Source organism: Marmota marmota, unplaced genomic scaffold (assembly GCF_001458135.2).
Source record: "Marmota marmota marmota unplaced genomic scaffold, marMar, whole genome shotgun sequence".
Classification (NCBI taxonomy): domain Eukaryota; kingdom Metazoa; phylum Chordata; class Mammalia; order Rodentia; family Sciuridae; genus Marmota; species Marmota marmota.
In genome coordinates, this window is record NW_026000102.1 from 1,198,348 (window position 1) to 1,219,575 (window position 21,228).

At 46.4% G+C, this 21,228-nt stretch overlaps 1 protein-coding gene across 1 annotated transcript in view; it reads left to right on the plus strand.

Moving 5' to 3' along the window:
- Positions 1-21,228, plus strand: part of Mtor (mechanistic target of rapamycin kinase) — a 117,197-nt gene that overhangs the window by 63,894 nt on the left and 32,075 nt on the right. The window contains exons 29-32 of the mRNA XM_015501391.2: positions 9,045-9,120; positions 13,023-13,162; positions 18,706-18,806; positions 20,950-21,065. Coding sequence (XP_015356877.1) covers positions 9,045-9,120; positions 13,023-13,162; positions 18,706-18,806; positions 20,950-21,065 — 433 coding nt within the window. The remainder of the gene's footprint in view (positions 1-9,044; positions 9,121-13,022; positions 13,163-18,705; positions 18,807-20,949; positions 21,066-21,228) is intronic.

The following is a 21,228-nucleotide window of genomic DNA, read 5'->3' on the forward strand; positions in this document are numbered from 1 at the left end:
CTCAGTACCACCTATAAATAAATAAATAAATAGATAAATAAATAAAAGATATTGTGACCATCTATAACTAAAAAAAAATTTTTTTTTAAACCAGCCTTTCTTTAGATAGCTATATTCTCCAAAATTTGCCTAGGAACCTTATAGTCTCATCTGTCCCAAAGGGGAATCAAAGCTCATTACATTGCAGTTTCAGTAGATCACTCTGAGCCAGAGACAAGACCCTGCTGGGGTTGCAGGACAAGATTATAGGTCCGTGCCCCAGCCACCCCGTGACTGCAGGGCTGGGCCACCTTCATCCTGACTTGGGCACCATAAACTGGAAACATGCCTGTCATTCTTTAAGAACGTCAGGGGATGTGTGCCAGTCATTCCTGAGCAGCCAATTAATGGCAAGGGTGGCAGGGTTTTGCAGTCTGTAGGAGAAGGGTGAGAAGGGCCAGCAAATTCCCCTCTGTGTGTTAATTGTAAACACATGTTTCAGAGGTGTCAGAGTTGTGCTCCTTGGAAGCAAGAGCCATGCTTTTACAGTTGTTTCCTGGCTTCCAGAAAAGGTATGCAGTCTTATCCTCATCTCGCACTGCTGCTGGGGGAAAGCCTTAGGTCCAGAGAGGGAGGATTTGCTCAGCAAAATACAATCCCCTGTCTGGGTCACACTGAGTGCACAGGTGCCCGTGTGCCTCTAGGAACAAGTGCCCCTTGTAGAAGAGCCTCAGGAAGGAAGGGTGGGGTACAGCTCAGTGGAGAGTGTGTGCCTAGCATGTAGGAGGCAGAGGGCACCTGTGTAGTGAAGGCACAAGCTCCGCTCATATCTTTCCAGCCCCTTCTTCTCCAGTGCCCCACAGGTCAAGCCTCATCAGCATCAGGAGGACATAAATTGACTCCTGGCTGCTCTAGAGACTTCCCATGGGTTCACCCCCTAATAGCTTGCCTTGTCGAGATCTTACAAGCCCAAGGACAGCTTTTGAGTACAGAAGCCACCTGTCAGCAGGGAAGCTGAGATGCATTCTGGGTGTCTCCTGAAGCTAGAAGTCTTTACTGCTGCACAATAAGGGAGAAGTGCGCTGCATCTCCGTAGTGAGCCTCCGCTTGTCTTCAGTATCTGGCACTTCCTCTGGAACACCAGGAGATTTAATGGGGCTTGCTCCTAACAGTGAGTTAGAGAAACAGCCTCTGGTTTTTATGAACTCCTGGTGGGGGTGGGAGGACAAACCGCTACAGTTAAACTGTGCTTGAGAGTTGAATTCAACCTTGAATTGTGTGCTGCATCCTGATTTCAGAGGTGTGAAGAAAGTGGACATTTTAGAACAGGTTCAGGTTCTGCCTCTGGCTGCCTCTGATTTCATCCCATTATTAGTGGTGACACCAATGGTCTCTCAAAATTTTCTCTCTCTCTCTCTCTCTCTCTCTTTTTTTTTTTTTTTTTAGGTACCAGGGATTGAACCTAGAGGCATTTAGCCACTGAGCCACATCCCCAGCTCTTTTTTATATTTTATTTAGAGACAGGGTCTCGCTGAGTTGCTTAGGGCCTCACTGAGTTGCAGAGACTGGCTTTGAACTTGCAATCCTCCTACCTCAGCCTTCCGAGCCGCTGGGATTACAGGCGTGCACCACTGCACCCGGCTCTCGAAATTCTTTCAGATAGTTCATTGCCTGGGAATCTAGGTTCTCCGGTTATATTGTGTCACACTTCTCTTATGTCAGCTTTTTCCTCACCGAGAAGGTAGGCACATTTTTTTTCCCTTTGATCCCAGGCGACCGTCCTACAGTGGACCCAACTCCTTAACACAGTGGAAGCCTCACTCATATCTGCTTATACAATTAAATGCGGAGAGCTAGAGGCTGCCAGGTCACGAGGTGCCAGCTCACTTCATTTTGGTTTCTCAGCTGCATCCACACAATAGACTGAGTCAGAGCTCTTGGACATTCAGAAGCCAAGAAATGTGGATTTTTCCCAAACTGTGCTCTCTGTTTGAGTTAAGGTAGGTGGAAATCAGCTTAGGTCGGGTCAGTGCAGCCTCCCCGCTTTTGTTCTTTTTCTCAACAGCTTCTTTGTAATAGTCCCTCCCAGAGCTCTTCATTTCACTCTGGACATAAGAAGCAGAAAGGGGGAGAAAACCCTCCAGGCATCACCAGAAAAGGAGCAGTGCTCATTGTTGTAGAATAAGAAGATAATGGCCAATTTGTCAAGAAGTGTTGACAAGAAAGATAAAGTTGGAAGTAATTAACTGGCTGACATGCTGGGAGCAATGCACCTGCCAATAGCTCCTTAAATCAGCCAGAGCCTGGAAATGTGACAGGCCGTTCATCATTTTTACAGCACACCTCTGACAGGCCCTCAGTTGGCAACGCAGCCAGCACAGAGCTTGTGCTTCGACACTCTAGGACCATGCACCTCTCTGTACTCCATGCTGGGTCGTGCTAGGGCACTGAGGCCCTGTCCAGCCAGGAGAGCCTGGGGTGGGTGTGGAGGATGCCGGTCTCTGGGCAGTGTACGTCCTCGGGGGTGGGGGGTAGACACCGATTCCCAGAGCCAACTCTGTAGACTTGTAGAGGACAGGTCGCTCACTGAGCTGAGAGCTCATGAGCAGCACAGCTTCAACAGGTGCTGCTCTCAGCCAGCCCTGGATCAGCAGGTGACACAACCTCGCTGTCTCTAAAAGGAATTATAAAGAGTCTGAGAAAAGAGAAAAATGCATGTGTTATGTGAAAAGGCAGAATATAAAACTGCCCTGGTCACCACTGTGTAGAGAACACACATTAATTATTACAGAACACATGCAGGTGGAGTTATTTCAAAATGGTGATTCTGTTGCAGTGAACTTCCCTTCCCACAATTTGTCTTTTTTTTTTTTTAAAGAGAGAATTTTAATATTTATTTTTTAGTTTTCGGCGGACACAACATCATTGTTTGTATGTGGTGCTGAGGATCGAACCCGGGCCGCACGCATGCCAGGCGAGCGCGCTACCACTTGAGCCACATCCCCAGCCCCAATTTTTCTTAATTAAGAGAAAAAGGTACACTTCCTCCATCAACCCTGAAAAGACAGACTTTCTTGCCCCCTCTTCACATCTTGAATATTATTGTGCCTTTTTTATTCTTAAGAACTGATACCTTGTCATATGGAGATTTAGCCTGTCCTCTAGTCACTGTGACCAGCAGGGGGCCAGGATGCAGTAGGAGCCCTTCCCTGAGGCTTCAGTGGGGCAAAGACCTCAGGAACCTATTTGGAGTGTCCAGAGCCAGCCACCTCACTCACACCAAGAATTTTGTACCCTGGTCCCAGAGAGCTCAGGAGCACATGCCAGGTTTGAAACCCTGTAATGGGGCAGATTCTCTCTTAATACGGAGAAAGGACCAGAGACTCTACCAGACCTGAGTACTGTTTTCGTCACCTGCCTCTGGCTCTCATTGGGCCACTCTGACCTCCACTCTCCCTCCTGCAGCATTGGGATGGTCCCGCCCCTGCTTCCTGTGTGCCGCAGTTCCAGTGTTCTCACCTCGACTTCTGCCTTCATTGCTGTCCTTCTGCTTTAAAGTACTCTTCTGAAAGAGGCTGGTCCACCCTGGAGTTCCCCAGACCATCTCCTTTTCTCAGAGGAGCTGCCTGATGAAGACATCAGGGTCCAGCCAACCCCAGATTGTCTGGCTCTGTCAGGGCACCAGACTGTTCTGTTTTTAATCAGTCACTGGGCACAGAGCTAAGTCTCAGTGCTGGGAGAAGTGACACAGGCAGGGAGGGGGATCTGAAGCAGTTTCCACTCTGTAAAAGAAACAAGAAGAACTTTTTTATATGGTGGAATGGACCCAAAGTCACATCCAGGGTGGTCTTGGAGCTGGTCAGGATGCCCCACTCAGACCTGCCACAGTCCCCTGTTGACTGTCACCAACCAAGAGCCATGGGAATTCAGAGAATTCTTCCTTGACCAGGAACCAAACAAAATGCAGACAGTAGTCCAGTCTAGAAATAGACAGACAGGAGGAGGGAGGCCCCACCATATGGAAGCAGTCAGGTAATGTCCTCCTGAGGGCCTGGAGGGGACCCAGGGGGGCACTGCTCTTCCAGATGTGCTGCCACTGCTCTGTTGCCCGAGGACCTTCTGCCCTGCCCTGGCCTGGCATGGAGGCCCCTCACACTGTGCCTGGAGGTCACCAAGGTGCTGAGGCTGAGAGGTGAGGGCATCACCAGCAGGGCCACACCAGGAAGGACAACCAAGCCAGTGCCTAGACTTCACCTCAGTCCAGGGCCATGGAGCAGCAACTGAGGAAGGAAACCCTTAGGGTCACAGTGTTCTTTGGGGGGCAGGAATGGTGTCAGGCTACTTTGCTCTGGGATAGCGTTGAGATCTTGAGTCCCTCATTACCCTCCTGCTCCCTGTGAAGAACACTGAGGGACAGCTCGAGCAGAGGGTCACAGTCAGAGGTTACGCTCCCATCCGCCTTCTTAGCCACCACTTGATGACCACCTGCCCAGGCCGCGAATGGTCCTCGCCTCTAAAGCACAAGCACGCCCCAGTGCTCTTCTCTCGGGGCCTCTGCATTTGCACATAGTAGGGAGGAAGGCATTGTGTGTGATCTGCTTGGTCTTTGTAGGCATCCAGGCAGCTGCTTATCCTTATTAGTTCACTCTTCTCAACGCTCGAGAGCACTTTCCTCAGTTTTCCAGCTCTTCAACTCAGCCTCCTTCAGTAAAAATTTGGCCTCAGAGTAGGGAATACACAAGTAGGAATATGCCTCTTCTGCTGCTGATCCCAGTTCACTCTGTTCTCTTTTCAGTCTAGCTTTCTAACACCAGGTTCATTTGTGGGCTCTGGGCTTTACTTTGGGGCAGGCTGTGTCTGTCTGCTCCATAGATTCATAGCTATGTAAGATGGGAAATTGTCCCCGGAAAATGGAGACTGCAGACAGACTGCACAGCCACGGAGAGAGCAGTGGGCATCAGAACTTCCCAGCTGAGAAGAGCTTGTGCCGTAGTCTCTCCTGCCACTACAGGTGGAGTGGACATGGGTGCTCTGGTCCACCCCTCACTTACGCATTGTGGGCACCCAGCTGCCCAAGCCTCAGAGCCTTGTTTGTTGTGGGGTCCTTTTTGCGAGACTGGCATCAGTGGGGTCTGGTTTGTGCCATTAACCATTCCTCATTGTTGAGCTGGGACTTTGAATGATTTGCCTTTATAAGCTTCCAGCATTAATGTGGACAGACTGAGGGGCACACGGGAGTGTTTAAAACTCCCAGCTGCCCCATAAAACGGGAGCTCCTTGTTAAGGGAGCTGTGAGCAAAGGTGACTTCTTCACATGAGCTGACCACGCAGTCTCCCTTCAGCCTCATAAAACCACAACCGAGTTTAGGAGAGGAATATTTCCAATGACTCCCTGTGTTAACCTAATAACCAGGAAACTAGGGACTTATAGTAGGAACTCCTGAGTTTCCACAGAGCCTTTATTCTACATTTTGCAACCCAGGCCTCTAAGCCTGGCAGCCTCCAATGAGCTGCTTCAAAAAAGTCTGCAGTGGTGGCATGCCAGCTGTCACATGGGAAGCATTAAGGTGTATTAGTAGCTTCTGAAAGGAAATAGAAATGGGTAGGAGCTTGGGGTCAGAGGGGGTGTTGCCACAGTGTCAGTGGGGGAGTTAATGTGAAGGCCCAGGAGGGCTCCCTTCTCCTGTACAGCAAGTTATAGAGAGAGTTGACTAATTGAAACATCCTCCCTGGCTTTTACCCACCTAGTTTACAGGTATTATGGGTGCCCATTGATGCCCAGAGTAGAAACCTAGGAGTGTCCTGGGCAGGTCAGTGTGCAATCCCAAGTATCATGGCATTGCTGAAAGCTTGGTTGGTAGCTCCCCATGGAGCCCCACCTGCTTCTCTCTCTCCTTCCAGCTAAGCCCTGCTGCAGGCCCCTGTCCCCTGCAATCACTGAAGATGACTCAGTCGGGCTTTCTCTTAAAGGAGTCAGGGCTACATGATGAAATGTCATCTTTGGTTTGCAGTGCTGTGCTGGTCTGTCGTGGAGGAGGCACTTCAAAGCCACAGCAGTGTTAAAGTCATGTTTGAATTTCTCCTTTGAGGGCTCTAACCACTACTTCCTACTTCTGATTAATTGTTGTTAAGCTCTCTGCATAATTAGTGGCTGAGTAGATTAAGAACAGGCTTTTATTTGGTTTTGGTTTTGTGTTGTTTTCTCCCCCAAATGAGTCAAGCTTTGGTAATGTTTATAATTGTTTTGAAAGTAGAACATGTTCTAGAACACAAGATTGGAAGGCAGTTGTTAGAACTCTTGGATTTTTGTGTGTGTTTCTTAGAGTTAGCTCCTTCTGCTTGGGCAAACAGTACTTTATCTTCTACATCAGAACAGTTTTATTCTCCTTCCAGGAGTTTACCCCAATGAAGGCCACCCCAAGAGTCCACTGAAGAGCATATAGGAAATATATAATTACATATCATGTAAGCTCTATACAGGCTTTCTGTTTTCCTAATGCTTCCCAAAACTATATTTGGATTCAAGGAATTAAGTAATGACACACTTATACCTAGTAGTGGTAATTATCCATACAGTTCACACCTCCCCCTGTGAGTGAACCTGAGTCTAGTACCAGACTGACTGAGCCAAGAGGCATCGGGACCTACTTTGCAGTAAGCCCAGGATAGAGTTTAACCCTTTTGATTTGGTTTCATTCTTAGTGTAGAAAGCTCCATAGAGCTAACTAAAGGAAACTGTGAAGCTTTGGTTTCACTTTTTGGAGATGAAAAATATTTCTGAATTCTGCAGCAGACTAGCTTATGAAGAACATTCTGGTTTGTTGATTTGCTTAGGACTAGTACAGGAAGCACCAGTGTGTCGTCCCATTAGATTCCCCCATCAGATCTGATACTCCTACAAGCAAAAGAGAGGGACATGGCACAGACTTCCACCTCTGGTTGCAGACCCTAGAGGCTGGAGCCCGGATGCCCAAATAACCTATTCAGAAGAGTTTGGAGCTCACACTGGTGATCCCTAATGCTAGCTTAAGACTCAAACCTACCTGTGGACAAGCATTGAATTGTGTCTCTAATAACTTCATACCCACTGTTCCATTCATTTCCCTGAAGACTGTGGAGGAGGTAGGATTTACCCTGCTTTATAGATAGTTCAAAACTCAGAAAAGGCGACTGGTTTGTAAGTGGCAGAATTAGACCTCCAGGAATCTGTCTTCTGATTCCAAACCAAAGCTGCTGCACCCCTTGTTTATTCTTATCAGTCGTACAATCACTGCAGATATTGCAGGGCTATCCTGATTCCCTATGGGAAAATCACCACCCTTCCAGGGCCTACATCTCCCCATTAAGGGGGATAAGTAAGGCAGGGCTGATCTTACCTTTCTCTCCCCACAGACGCAGGAATACATGAGGCCAAAGGAGTGACAGGTTGGAAAGATTATTTGAAATGCACTTTGTAAACCTGGGCCATTACTTTCACAAATGTTAACATCTTTAGCTCATCAGATTTCTGAGCAGTTCCTTCTCAGTTTTATTGGAAGAAATGTGATGGAATTGGATTTTTAAAATAAGATTTATAACAGCAATCTCTTACCATATTACCACATCAAACCCAAATCCTGGCCTGTCCCCAGACCACTTAATATTAATCCTACTCAAGTAGACAGTTTGTACTCAAGGCAATAAACCAGATCCTTGCTTGTTAAGTCAGTCCAGATTCCCAAGTTGATATGTCTCATTTTTGGTGAAATCATTATTCTGTGGCTGTCCCCAGCCTGCTTCTTCACTCTCCCTGTTCCCCTTCTTCCACAGCTCAGGCTTGTGGTTGGTGCTGGGTTTAGTTGCACAAGTTCCTATTAGAACAAGGGTCTAAGCCCCGCAGCTCTCCTGCTTTGGGGGCCCCATGTGGCCTCCCTGATTAACCAGCTCCAGACATCAGGCCTTCCAGTGGCACTGCCCAGCTGTCCCCACATGGGTGCAGTCCTTTAGCTCCATGGGCCCCAAGTGGCCTGCAGGTGACATCAGCCAAACAGAGTATCCTAGGGACAAGCACTTCTTCACCAGAGGCCAGCCTGAGGAACTCACTGGTCCCTTTAGAGGCACTACGAAGATACCGGGCACTGTCGGAGAGCAGTTGGTGCAGTGCCCAGCCCCGCCCCCAGGTTGGCATGGGGTGGATGCTCAGCCTCTGTACCTAGAGTCTGACTTTTTCATTGATTTGGGTTCTTCCTATTTCTGAAGGCAACTGATGAGAAGTAAGAGTTAAAGGTTCTGCGGAATCTCATGTGGTTGTGCACTACAGTGGGGACAGTTTTGGATCCAGGATTTTAGTTATTTTTGTTTTTTTTTTAAAAGAGAGAGAGAGAGAATTTTTTAATATTTATTTTTTTTTTAGTTTTCGGTGGACACAACATCTTAGTATGTGGTACTGAGGATCAAACCCGGGCCGCACGCATGTCAGGCGAGCGCGCTACCGCTTGAGCCACATCCCCAACCCAGGATTTTAGATTTTTAAAAAATGGACACTCAGGGAGCTGGGGTTGTGGCTCAGAGGTAGAGTGCTTGCCTAGCATGCATAAGGCACTGGGTTCAATCCTCAGTACCACATAAAAACAAATAAAGATATTATGTCCACCTAAAACTAAAAAATAATTATTTTTAAAAAAAATTGGACACGCAGGGTGAGGGTTGTAACTCAGTGGTAGGGTGTGTGCCTAGCATGTGGAAGGCCCTGGGTTTCGTCCCCAGCACTGCTGCAACAAAAAAGATGTGTGCTGCCTGCTTGACAGCCTCTGAGAGGAAATCTGGCTGTGCTGGGTGACAGGCTCAGAGCCTCACGTGTTAGCATTCACTTTACTGCTCCTCAAAATTAGGGAGAACGGGTCAAAAAACTTTTCTCATATGAAGCCCTTCAGACCGAGCCTTCCAGATGGTGCTAGGTAATTGAGGCTTCCCTGCATCTGCCCTACTGTTTCCCTGCGTTCAGGTGAGCCATCTGCCCCACAACAGCCCACACCTCTTGCCTCAGACTCACCAACTGTAACCCCCTCTTCCTTTTGTTTCCTCAGCATTAATAATAAGCTACAGCAGCCCGAGGCAGCTGCCGGGGTGTTGGAATACGCCATGAAGCACTTTGGAGAGCTGGTGAGTGCCTCATTCCTTCTAGAAAAGCTAGAGGTAGGGAACTGGCAAGGGAGGCACTTGGCCAAGATGTTGAGAAAGTTACTTTCCGGTTTTTGTTCTTTCCCAATTTGTAACAGTATAACGCTGACTTGCCTGTATCTTAAAGACAATGGCCTTAGGTATTACATTCAAACCGAACATAAATGGTGAGGGTAGAATCTAATAAAGAATTGCTGATATTTATCAAGCTTAGTGTATTACTCACCTTTTGCCAAGTGCTGTATGTGCCTCATCTAATTTAGTCCTCAGTGATGCGATGCAGTAGCTACTGTTCTTATCCATTTTCCAGAGGAAACCGTGATCTCAGTAGGCTAAGAACCTGTCTGGACCAGGCACAGTGACACATATCTATAATCCCAGCTATTTGGGAAGCTGATGCAGGAGGATTGTGAGTTGGAGGCTAGTCTCAGCAGTTTAGTGAGACCCTCAGCAACTTAGGAAGACCCTGTCTCAAAATAAAAAATAAAGGTCTGGAATGTTGCTCAGTGGTAAAGCATCCCTAGGTTTAATCCCCTGTACCAAAAAAAAAAAAAAAATGAATCTGTCTGAGCTGACAGCAGAAACAGATGGCAGAACCAAGACTTGAATCCTGGCAGTCTGGACTCAAAGCCTGGCATTTAACCTGAGTTATTATGTCCCTGTGGCAGATCACATGTGTCTGGCCCACAGTGACCACTCTGTATACATTCTGGAAGAAAATATGGCCAATTCTCCAGGCAAAATGCATTCTGTAATTTATGCCCAATGTTGAAGGATTTTTTTATTCCATTATTGCTTACATAGCTGCTTCTCTGTGCCGTCTTTGCCCTACCAATACTAAACCATTTTCATTACTCTTAGGGGTCTGGAGAGGGTCCTTTGATAATCCAAAAATATATAAAGCATAACTTAATGAACTTAGTATTGAATTCCTAGAAGGCTGAGATGCTCTGGGTCCACATATTGATGAGGAGTCCTTTATGAGTCATGTAGGTCATTTGTGATGGCTTGCCTTAATCAAGAGCCACAGATTAGAATTAAGAAAATGAGTACCTCATAGGCTTTTATTTGATTGTCTAGCATTTTGCCTCCTAGAAGGGCTAGTAACTGGACTAAGACTTTTAAGGTGATCTTTTGTCATCTCCAGCATGTACTATCTGTAACTGGACTAAGGTAGCATCTCTCCAGATGATGACAAAATAGGAAGAACTGTCTGGTCCATCTTTGCCACAGTGCTCCTTTGCAGAGGGAAGAAGCAGGCCTAGGGGCGTTTATTGTCTCCACTAGACTACACTGTGCTCTGCCCTGACATCCTTAGAGCTTGGATTCCAGTGAGTACTGATTGACACAAGGGCTCCACACACATCTGGTGTTCAGGTGATCTGCCAAGAGACAGTTTGTACCCTGGTTCAGAATGCCAAGCTTCAATGAAAGTTCTTGCATCTTCAGGTTCTTAAGGTGACCATTAGCTCCAGGATTACTGCTAAACCACGGTGGATTTTCTGTTATATTTAGGGAGCTGAATCACATAAGCTTGACAATGGTTTGCTTTTTCTTGGCAGAGCCTGTGCTTTCTCAGCACAATTTATGTAACAGCAATCTCATTAGAATTTTGTGTGATTCATTGCTTAAACCTTATAGTTTCTGCAATTCGTTGCAATTCAAAATATCCTGCCCCCTACTTGACCTGCTCCATATGCTGCCCCTGCTCCTTTCTGCTGGTTCACCGGGTACATGCCACGCATTGCTCACTGGCTCCTGGTATAGAAATCCAGTACGGGAAGCTCCTGCTCATCTAAGGGCTTCTCATTTTACATTGTCTCTGTAAGTCACTCTTGTAGATTTTGTCTTTCATGTGTAGGCGTAATGGGCATGATCTAGGCAGTCTTAGCAAATGAAGCTTAGTTTACCTAAAATGGGCATGGAGCCACAAACGCCCATTCTGGCAACCCCGCTGGCAGTGGGGGAAGGCTGGCTGTGGCAGCCCCAACAGCTGGTACAGGGACCGCAGGTAGGACATTGATGCTGCCAAAACTAAGTAGGGGAAAGAGGTAGAAAGAAGTTAACGGTCTGCAGAAGCAATCTCCTTATTTTGTTTTTTTATTTGTTCTTTTTAGATATACATGACAGTAGAATGTATTTTGGCATATATGGAAGTAAAAATTCCCATTCTTGTAATCATACATGATGTGGAGTTTCACTGGTTGTGTAACTCATATGTGAGCATAGGAAAGTTATGTCTGATTTATTCTACTATGACCTTTTTTTTTTTTTTGGTACCAGGAATTGAACCCAGGGACACTTAACCACTAAGTCACCCCTCAGCCCTTTTTTATGTTGAGACAGGGTCTCACTGAGTTGCTTAGGGCCTCGCTAAGTTGCTGAGGCTGGCTCTGACTTGCGATCCTCTTGCCTCAGCCTTCTGAGCTGCTGGAATTACAGGCGTATGCCACTGCACCTGGCTGTACCTCCTTATTGACGTTCAGGAAAAAGAGGTTCCTTCAGGCAGCTCAGAAGAGCGGCTGTCAGCGTACATACTACACAAATAGTTTTATTTAGAAAGGGAGGAAGAGCCGGCTACCATGGTACATGCCTATAATCCCAGCAGTTTGGGAGGCTGAGGCTGGAGGATCGCAAGTTCCAGGACAGCCTCAGCAACTTAGTGAAGCCCTAAGCAATTTAGTGAGATCCTGTCTCAAAAATAAAAGGGGCTAGGGCCAGGTGCCAAGGCACCCACCTGTATTCCCAGCAGCTCGGGAGGCTGACAGGAGGATCCGAGTTCAAAGCCAGCCTCAGCAACTTAGTGAGGCACTTAGCAACTTATCGAGACCTTGTCTCTAAATAAAATATATAAAGGGGGCTGGGGATATGGGTTAGTGATAAGCATCCCTGGATTCAGTCCCTGGTACCAAAAAAAAGGAGATAGGAAGGGGAAGAGGATAATGGGAGAAAACTAATGTAGGTCCTGCATCATGTCGTACAGATTCCATTGCAGAATCATATTGTTAAAGAACTCCCTAGAGGACCACTACCCTGGTCTAATGGAGAAATAGTCATTTATTGAGCTGATGAAGAAGCCAGAGGACAGACAGAGGTGGAAGGCAGACGGAAGACACATAAGACCGTCTGGCCATGTGGCGAACCCTGGTCTCTAGTTTCAGGATCGCAGCACCCCTTACTCACGTGGGTGACACTCACCATCGGCATGGCACACTCCATCTGCCAGCGTGATGGAATCACTTCCTTGGCTGCTGACATTAGTAAAGGCGCCAAAGCACTACACAGGAGGAACATTGGATGGGAGGCTGGAGAAGAAGGCAAAGGTTTTCCAAAGAATTTTAAGTGGTAGTGTTCTATTGTATTTTAAATTATTATTTCCTGAAAGTTTAAATATGTATTAAGAATGCAGAGAATCCGGGACTTCTAAAAGGGAGTTGTTTGCCTCCAGCAAATAAGCAGATGTGGCCTGTTCTTCCTGGCTCATCAGGAAAGCAGCTACCATCCCTGCCACGCAGCCCAGCATCAGTGTTCCAGCAGATTCTGGCCTTGGCACCTTTGCAGGAGCTCTGGTCAGGGACCTCACTGTTCCTGAATGATTTCCCCTGTCCTCGCATGTGTTTCCACAAGCTGTGGTCTGGTGACCCCTGTGTCTGGGCAGGAAGTGCCAGGGATGGAATAGGTGCTCTCAGATTGTCCCAGGGCCCAGGGTTGTTCCATCAGTGTGCCAAGCAGCGGGCATTTCCATTCCACTAAACAACTTACCTCCAGGTGGGCAGAAGTTCTTTTCAGTCCAAGTCCATGCGAGCTGTGAGAGGGAGGTTTGGGATCTAAACTGCCACTCCTTGTTCTCTGTGCCTCAAGCAACTCTCTGTCTTGACCCGCAGGAGATCCAGGCCACCTGGTATGAGAAACTGCACGAGTGGGAGGATGCCCTTGTAGCCTATGATAAGAAGATGGACACCAACAAGGATGACCCTGAGCTCATGCTTGGCCGCATGCGCTGCCTTGAGGCCTTGGGCGAGTGGTGAGTTTCATGGGGATGGTGGCCTGATTGGCAGGCGGAGAGGCTGGTGATGAGTCTTCCCCCAGACAGTGGCAGAGTTCAGTCCCTAATACTAAATAATAATAATAATTGTAATAATAAAGAAAGAAATAGTTAAAGCAAAATGACATGCTGCCATTTTAAAAAAATATTTTTAGTTGTAGATGGACACAATATTTTATTTATTTAATTCTATATGGTACTGAGGATTGAACCTAGTGCCTCATGCGTACAAGGCAAACGTTCTACCACTGAGCTCTAGCCCCACATGCGGTCGTTTTTAATAGCTCAGTTGTGGTTTTAAATGACTGAAACAAAATGCTGTGCTGCTGTAATGCCAGATTCATGGGACCCCAATAGACCTCCAGGAGCCGAATCCGATGCAATCACACAAGAGTCTTTATTGCAAGCTCGAGCCTGAACTCACAACCGTCCCAGGGAGTGAGACCCGGTCCTTTGTTCAGTGAAATATTATAGGTTTTGGGGGGATACTCTATGTGTCACAACATCACACAGCAAATCATTCCATACCACGGGAAAATCAAACACCATTCTTAACATTAATTAGCAAGCACATTCACTGGCGGGAACAAATTGGGTAAGGATGATTGGTTAGTACAAGAGAGGGATTCCTTTGAACTGATTGGTTTAATCCGTGAGGGGTGTATGGATTAAACCATAAACTACATGGTTTCCCAACATGTTATCAACCACCATAAACTACTGGGGGGATCATCTGGCATCCTAGGTATTTTCCCTGTGTCATGCTGATTGGTGGTTGCTAGGTAGTTGCTATGGGTCCTCACCTAGCCTAACTGAGTCAGGGACACCTGGTGCTGCAGGTCTCTCCTGTTATTTGCAGACAAACAACTCAGCAGGGTGGGTATGTGCCTAGAAAGGCTCTGTGGGTTTTTCCAAGGACAAGGGTCACGCCCCTTTCCTTAGGATAGGCCTTGAGGTAGAAGCTGCTGTTATTTATTTATATTCAAAAAGGGAGTCACATCAGTTTCTCATTCCTTCCCTAGTAGCAGGTTGTACCCACTGTCTCTTGAATGTGACACTGAGTGTGCCCACTTGTTCGTTCAGCCCACCATTAGTGGGTGCTCATTCATCACCAGTGTCTGCCTTGAGGACACAACAGGACCAAGACAGAGTCCTGCCTTCTAAGAGCTCACAGGGCAGGCAACAGGGCTGTTGCCTGTTGCATGAGGCTCATTGGCCCTGCCGGAGTTGGGGCTTAAACCCAGGAACTACTGGAAAGCTGCTCGTGTGTTTGGAGAGCATCATCATCATCAGGCTTCCATTATAAAAAGAGCAAATTAAAGAGTAGCCTGAAGGGAGGCCTGAGAGGAGAGAGCAACACCAGCTAAGAGAGCATCTGGGGAAGAGGTGAGGACAGTGGAGGTGAGTCACAGAGATGTAGTGTGGCCGGCCACACGGAGGAAAACAGTACTACTCCAGATCTGATTAACAGTGGGCCTCCTGATTCCATTTTAAGTGCTCTGAACCATTGCTACTCCATTTTGACATTTATTCCTTGACTGTATTATGAACTGATTAGGGAAGACAGAGGAAGGTCAGAGAGACCTTCATGATGCCTGTTTCTTAAAATATTTGCTATGCTAAGGAGTCATATTTTGGCATCCTGAACCCCCATCATAAGCACATACATTAACAATAGTGTATCTGTTATTATTTGTGCCTTGCTTTTATTACTTACCAATTCTTGGCCACTGTTCCAAAATGGAGCTACTACCTCATTTCTGATGGCTTCATAATATTCCATCATGTGGCTAAATCTAGTCTATTTAATATAGGCAAATTTTTATTTGTTTAGAAATTTGATACCTTGAAAAGTTTTTAAAATACTGTGAGCAAAATCAAAGTAAGGCTTCTAAAGGAGTGGTCTTTTCTGTATATAATTATACATATTATTTTGGTAAATTCATTATTGATTTTATTTCTCAATAGAAAGTTATTACTAATTCCCAAGATAGAAGGTGTTGTCATGTTTTGCATAAAATTTCAAAATAAATTTCAAAAATAAAAATTTTAGGGCTAGGGATGTGGCTCAAGCGGTAGCACACTCGCCTTGGCTTGTGTGCAGCCCGGGATCCATCCTCAGCACCACATACAAACAAAGATGTTGTGTCCGCCGAAAACTAAAAAAATAAATATTAAACTTCTCTCTCTCTCCTCTCTCTCTCTCTCTCTCTCTCTCTCTCTCTCTCTCTCTCTCTCTCTCTCAAAATAAATAAATAAAATAAAAATTTCATATCTGGATCTGAGGTTGTGGCTCAGTGGTAGAGCACTTGCCTAGCACGTGTGAGGCACTGGGTTCCATCCTCAGCACCATATAAAAAATAAATAAATACAATAAAGGTATTGTCCATCTACAACTTAAAAATTTTTTTCTAAAAATTTCATATCAGTGAATTTAGCCTTGGGCATTGAATCACATATAGATAGGTAAGTCGGTCGATAATATTGTAAAATTATCTCAATTCAGCTTAATTGTCTAATTTAATCATTATTAGGAAGATTCAAAAGTATCATTATTTATTTTCATAAATAAATATTCCACATTCATTCCCTTCAATAAATTGAAGAAGCATGCCCTATCAAATGAGCTTCACCAGTGTATACTGTTTGCTGAAGTCAATGGGTTTCTAAAGTCACACTGTCCACTGTGGCAGCCATTAGCCACATGTCATTATTTTAAGTTAAATAAAAATTAAAATGCAGCCCCTCAGTTGCACTGGCCATATTTCAGGGGTTCAGTGCCACCTCTGGCTAGTGGATGGTTCTGGGGGACAGGGACACAGAACACTTCCATCATCACAGAAAGCTTTCTGGACAGCACTGATCTGACGCAAAAGACAGGTGTAGTGAGGACTAGCCACTTGGTGCCAAAAACACTTTCTCCTATTTTCAAATCTGCTTCATAGTCATATCTTGTTAAAAGAAGGATAAAGCAAGATGTAAGTATTCTTAAAACCCAGTTCTAATCAATTCCTGGTATGCCATAGTGTCTCCCTGTGACCTTTGGATTGACGTAAGTCTCACAGCCTGGTTCGCAGAGCCTTTCAGATTGTGGCTTCAGCTCAACCAGTTGCTCAGTGGACTCCATCTCATATCCGAACTCAGGCTAAATCATTCACTCTCTTCCCTACCCTGCACCTATTTGTTCTTTTCCCTGGGTTGCTCTCCTCTTTTTCTTCTCCTTTTCCTTCTTTTTGGAGTCCTCTCCACAGTTTCTTACTCCTGGAAACCTTTCTGAACCCTTTCTTCCACTCCCACTCCCTTTTGGAATTGGAGATGACCTGTCCCTTGCTAGACTAGGAAGGGATCACTTGGATGCATGGAAAGGATAAGATGTGATCTGTCAGTCTCGTTGTGTGTGGTTGAGGAAACGGAGGCTCACAGGAGGGAGAGCGCTTGCCAGAGGTATTCCAAGAGCAGAGTGACACAGGTCTCCTGACGTTGCAGTTCTCAGTCCCGCATGCCTCTGCTCTCTTGGGCTCTTTCCAATTTTCTAATTACCTATAAAGTGTAAGTGGCTGGTGATGCTGACCAAGGGATTTTCAAATGTGGGAGATGGAGAGAGATTTAAAAAGAGGTGAAAGAAGCAGAATCCTTTCCCTGACCACGTGCAGATTTCAGATATAGTTTGTCCAGTCGATTCTGTTTAGAGTGCAATTTCTAAATTTCTTTTGCTTTGAGCATATGTCCTGACCCTGCCTGAAGCAGGGTTCACTGGAAGTGGCAGCAGGAATGATCCAGAGTGGACCAGTGAGTTAAGACTTCCTGTGCTCATCTGCCTCCAGGAGACCCCCTGGCCCTGTGACCCCTGCAGTGCCAATGCAGCCAAGATGAACCAAGTGAACCCCCTCCTCACGCTATTTAGATACAGCCTCTGGGTCTTTGAAAACAGATTCCTCTGGATTGAGATCCCTGGCTGCCACCTCACACAGGAGTTGCAAATGAAAGAACTTGCAAAGCTTCTGCCACTGCTCTAGGTGGGAAAGTCAGAGTCTTGGAAGGCGGCCCAGTGCTCTGTCCTCCCTGGTATGCAGCACGAGGGTCAGAGCACCTATCCTAATTATTGCTCCACAATCTCATATTGTTGGTTTATTTGTCCCCCTCCCCACCCACCCTGAAGAGTTAGGGCTCAGTACATTCTGCATTCTCTTTTGTATCAAATGTTTGTGGGAGAAAGGAGCCCTACCTCGGTGTCTTCCTATATAAATGTCCTATGTGGGCTCTGATAGCTGCTCTCAGCCACATAGTGAAGGTAGCACCTATGATGCTGTCAGGATGCTGCCCTTGCCCAGCTCCCTGGTGTGTCCCTTGGGGTAACAGCATGGACTTTGATCACTGAGCTTGCTTCCTACCTCTACATGAGAAGAAAAGCTAGATCCCTAGACCTGTGTCACAGAAACCAGTGGCCCTGACAGAAGAGTAAAGGAAGCCTAACTTGCCCGTGTCCACCAGCCATAACCATTTGAATTTTAGACTTGGAAGTGCCATTGAGATATTATAGAGCTTCCTCTTCTACCTCCATGAGACCCCAGGGATCTCCAGGCAGGTCCCAAAACAGACTGAACAAGTGAGCCACTCCTCTCCTCTGAGTCAGTTGTTCTCAAACTGTGGCCTCTTGACCAGCAACTTCAGCATCACAGAAAAGCTTTTTAGAGATGCACACCTGTAATACCACTTACCCAGGAGGCTAAGGCAGGGTGCTGGCAAATTCAAGGCCAGTCTGGGCAACTTAGCCAGACCCTATCTCAAAATAAAATAAAAGAGGCTAAGGGTGAGGCTCAAAGTGAGGGAGTACTTCCATCCCCAATACAGGAAAGAATGAAGGAAGTTCCTGTACTGGAAAGGGTTTTCACTTTTGTTCTGTATTGGGGTCTCTTAAGCACCACTTGTATCTTAATCTTAGAATCTTTACCCACACTCTTAGTAATTGTGAAAAATTCTGAGAGTAGGCAGTATCTAGGTTTCTGGTAAACATGATCATCCCAGAGCATTTCTTCTATACAGATTTTTTCATTTGGGCTTCATCTCAGACTGAAACCATTTGTATAATGCTTTTAAGAGCCAGTTCTCCCTATAGCTTTAGCCCAAAATGAATATCCAGATGTGTCTCTTCAGATTGCTTTCTCTGTAGGCCTGCCAAAGGGAAAGAGCCCAGAGTTCACTGGCAAAGGAGAGGTTATTTAATATTTATGAAGGGGCCAGATGTTCAGGACATTTCACATCACAGAGTTAGAACAGTCCCTATCCCTGATAAACTTACTCTCAAATTATGAGCACCAGGCCTTAGAAACCACAAATAGCTATTCACTTCTCTATTATAGGGCCTAGTGGAATGTAGTTTCTATTGAAATGCTCCCAGCTCAAGGCTGGCCCCTCTTACTCCAGGTCCCTGTGGCCCCAGCTAACCCTCTGGGCTGGAGAGAAAGATTGGCGGGTTGTGGGGCAGTTTCAGTCACCCTGACGATGTGCTTCTTTTCCTTCAGGGGGCAGCTCCACCAGCAGTGCTGTGAAAAGTGGACTCTGGTTAATGATGAGACTCAAGCCAAGATGGCCCGGATGGCTGCTGCAGCTGCGTGGGGTTTAGGTGAGGCTTCTCCCCGAGGCCCCAGGCAAAGTGGGGAAAGGAAGCCAAGGTGCTGTGGCTGCAGGTCTATGCAAGTGTTAGAGCAGTCTAAATTCTCTTGCTTCTGCATCCTCACTCTGTCCTTCCCACCTGGTGATTTTTACTCACTTTGGAGACCTGGGTAAAAACAGATCCTCGTGGGAGGTTGAGGAAAGTAAGTCAGTAAGCATCAGAACTGAGAAGCTGCAGGTGAGAAAACCACGCTTTGCATAGTCGCAGAACACTTCGGACACCAGTGTGCGAGGGTTTCCCTGCTCACTGAGAGCTTCTCCAGCAGAACCAGCCAGGTGTCCTGTAACCCAGTTCAGTTCTGACACAGTGTACGTACACATAGCATCGGATCCCGCAGGTTAAGGACTCAACCCCACTTCAAATGCCAGTCTCAGGTGTCCAGCTGTGGCTTGTGTGTCTAACTGACCTAATGTAAAGCAGAGTTCCCTCAGTCTTCTCCCCAGGTGCCTCACAGGACTCTGGGAAACTCTTTGCTCTTCCAAGGAGCTGCATGCACTGCTGCCCTCTAGCACACAGATGTGTTCACCAGCCCTTTGGGTCTCATTCTGCAATTGATTCCTGTTGCTCAGGAAATTCCAGGGTTTATGAAGCTCTGTGCTGAGAGACAGGGACAGAGGCCAAATACATTTCTTCTTATACCACAGTGGGATTTTGTTTTGTCTTCAACAAACTACTGGTTTGTTTTTCTCTCTTACAAGTGAAATCTACAGGTAGGCATTCCCAGACTGGCATTTGAGCTCTGTCATCAACAGCCCTTTTCTGTATTTCTGCATTGCATGCTCTGCTACCTCATGGTCCAGTATGGCTGTTAGAGCACCACCCAAGATGTCTTTGCCCCAGACAGGAATAAAGGGAGAAGGCATTTGTTTATCTCTTGTTTTTTTTTTTTTGTTTGTTTGTTTTGTGTTTTTTTTGCCATTTATTCTAGAACTTTCCCAACATATATAGACATGGAGAGAAGGGTATAATGTTTGCCCTTTATCTTCTCCAACAATTACAAATATTTTGACCATTTTGTTTTCTTTGTTCTCCCTGCTGCCTGCACTTGCCCACCTTATCCCTTCTCCTGGAGTATTATAATCCAGAAACCTCCTTTTAATTCCTACAGTTGTATAGCTTCCTAATGCCAGGCCCCAGCTGAGAGGCTTGACAGTGCATGTTCCAGAGATGTTCTTGATGAAAAGGGAAAGTTTCCATAGAATGTGCCAGATGAAAGCTTGGAGTCTAGAGGCAGGTGACACATCCTCCACCTCCACTCTATCCCTCTTGAGTCACAGAGCTTATATTCTTTCCTGTCATGGGCTCTTGGCTGGATTGGAACATCTTTCAAAAACAAATTGCTTCCTGAGGAGTCATCCTTTGCTATTTGCATCTGCCCAGAGGCATCCAGAATGGACAGGCCTTGTAAAATGGGTAGCCCTGCAGCCTGCAGCTAATGAGGCTCCCCCTTTTCTGCAGATGGTCTTGGCAGTCCTGGACTTCATGCGAGCTCACCGCCCCCCAGGGGAAGTGAATGCCTGGGCTTGGAGGCTGCCATCTCCCCAGTCTGACTTGACACAGACCACTACACTGTGACCCGGCCACCTTTCTGTTAGAACAGCCTCTTAAAATATTTACCTCCTCCCTCCTGAGGCAAAGATACTGCCAGAGTGAAATGGGCAAACTATTTGTCTAGTCCTGTCCCCTGTCTGTATAATGGCCATTTTCAGTTACTTAGAGAAAAATATAATTTCCCAGTGTAGCATTGCCCTGCCCGGGGCATCACTAGTAGGGAAGGAAGCAATTTCATCTTGCCCAGAGAGCCTGCCAGAGTTCTCAGGTTAATGAGGTGCAGCCCACGCACTTTCTCTGTCTTTCAGGAGTTCCCTGGGGCAGTAGTGGAATCCGGTTTTAAGACAGATGTAGCTGTGTTTGTTAAATCAACCTGCACAGCATATAGAGGGCCTCTGTAGGATTTGGGTGCATCCGGCTCAAGTTAATTTGGTTTGTTTGCACCCCAAGCAAAAGGAAAGTAGGATGGCAAGGTTTATTTGAGACACTGCCTTTAGCCCAGCCTGCTGACCACCCTGATGCTTTCTTATGTGTGCACTAGGTCAGTGGGACAGCATGGAAGAGTACACCTGCATGATACCTCGGGACACCCATGATGGGGCGTTTTATAGAGCTGTGCTGGCACTCCATCAGGACCTCTTCTCCTTGGCACAACAGGTGAAAACCTACACGTCCTTGCACCTTCCAGCAGAGCAAAGGCTATCCCTCAGTACTCTTGGGCACAGGCACCAGTGTAAACAGACTCATGTACTTTAGCTCGAGAGCACGCTTGTCTCTGGGTCATAATTCACAGAGTTTACTGAGAAGATGCCAGCACATC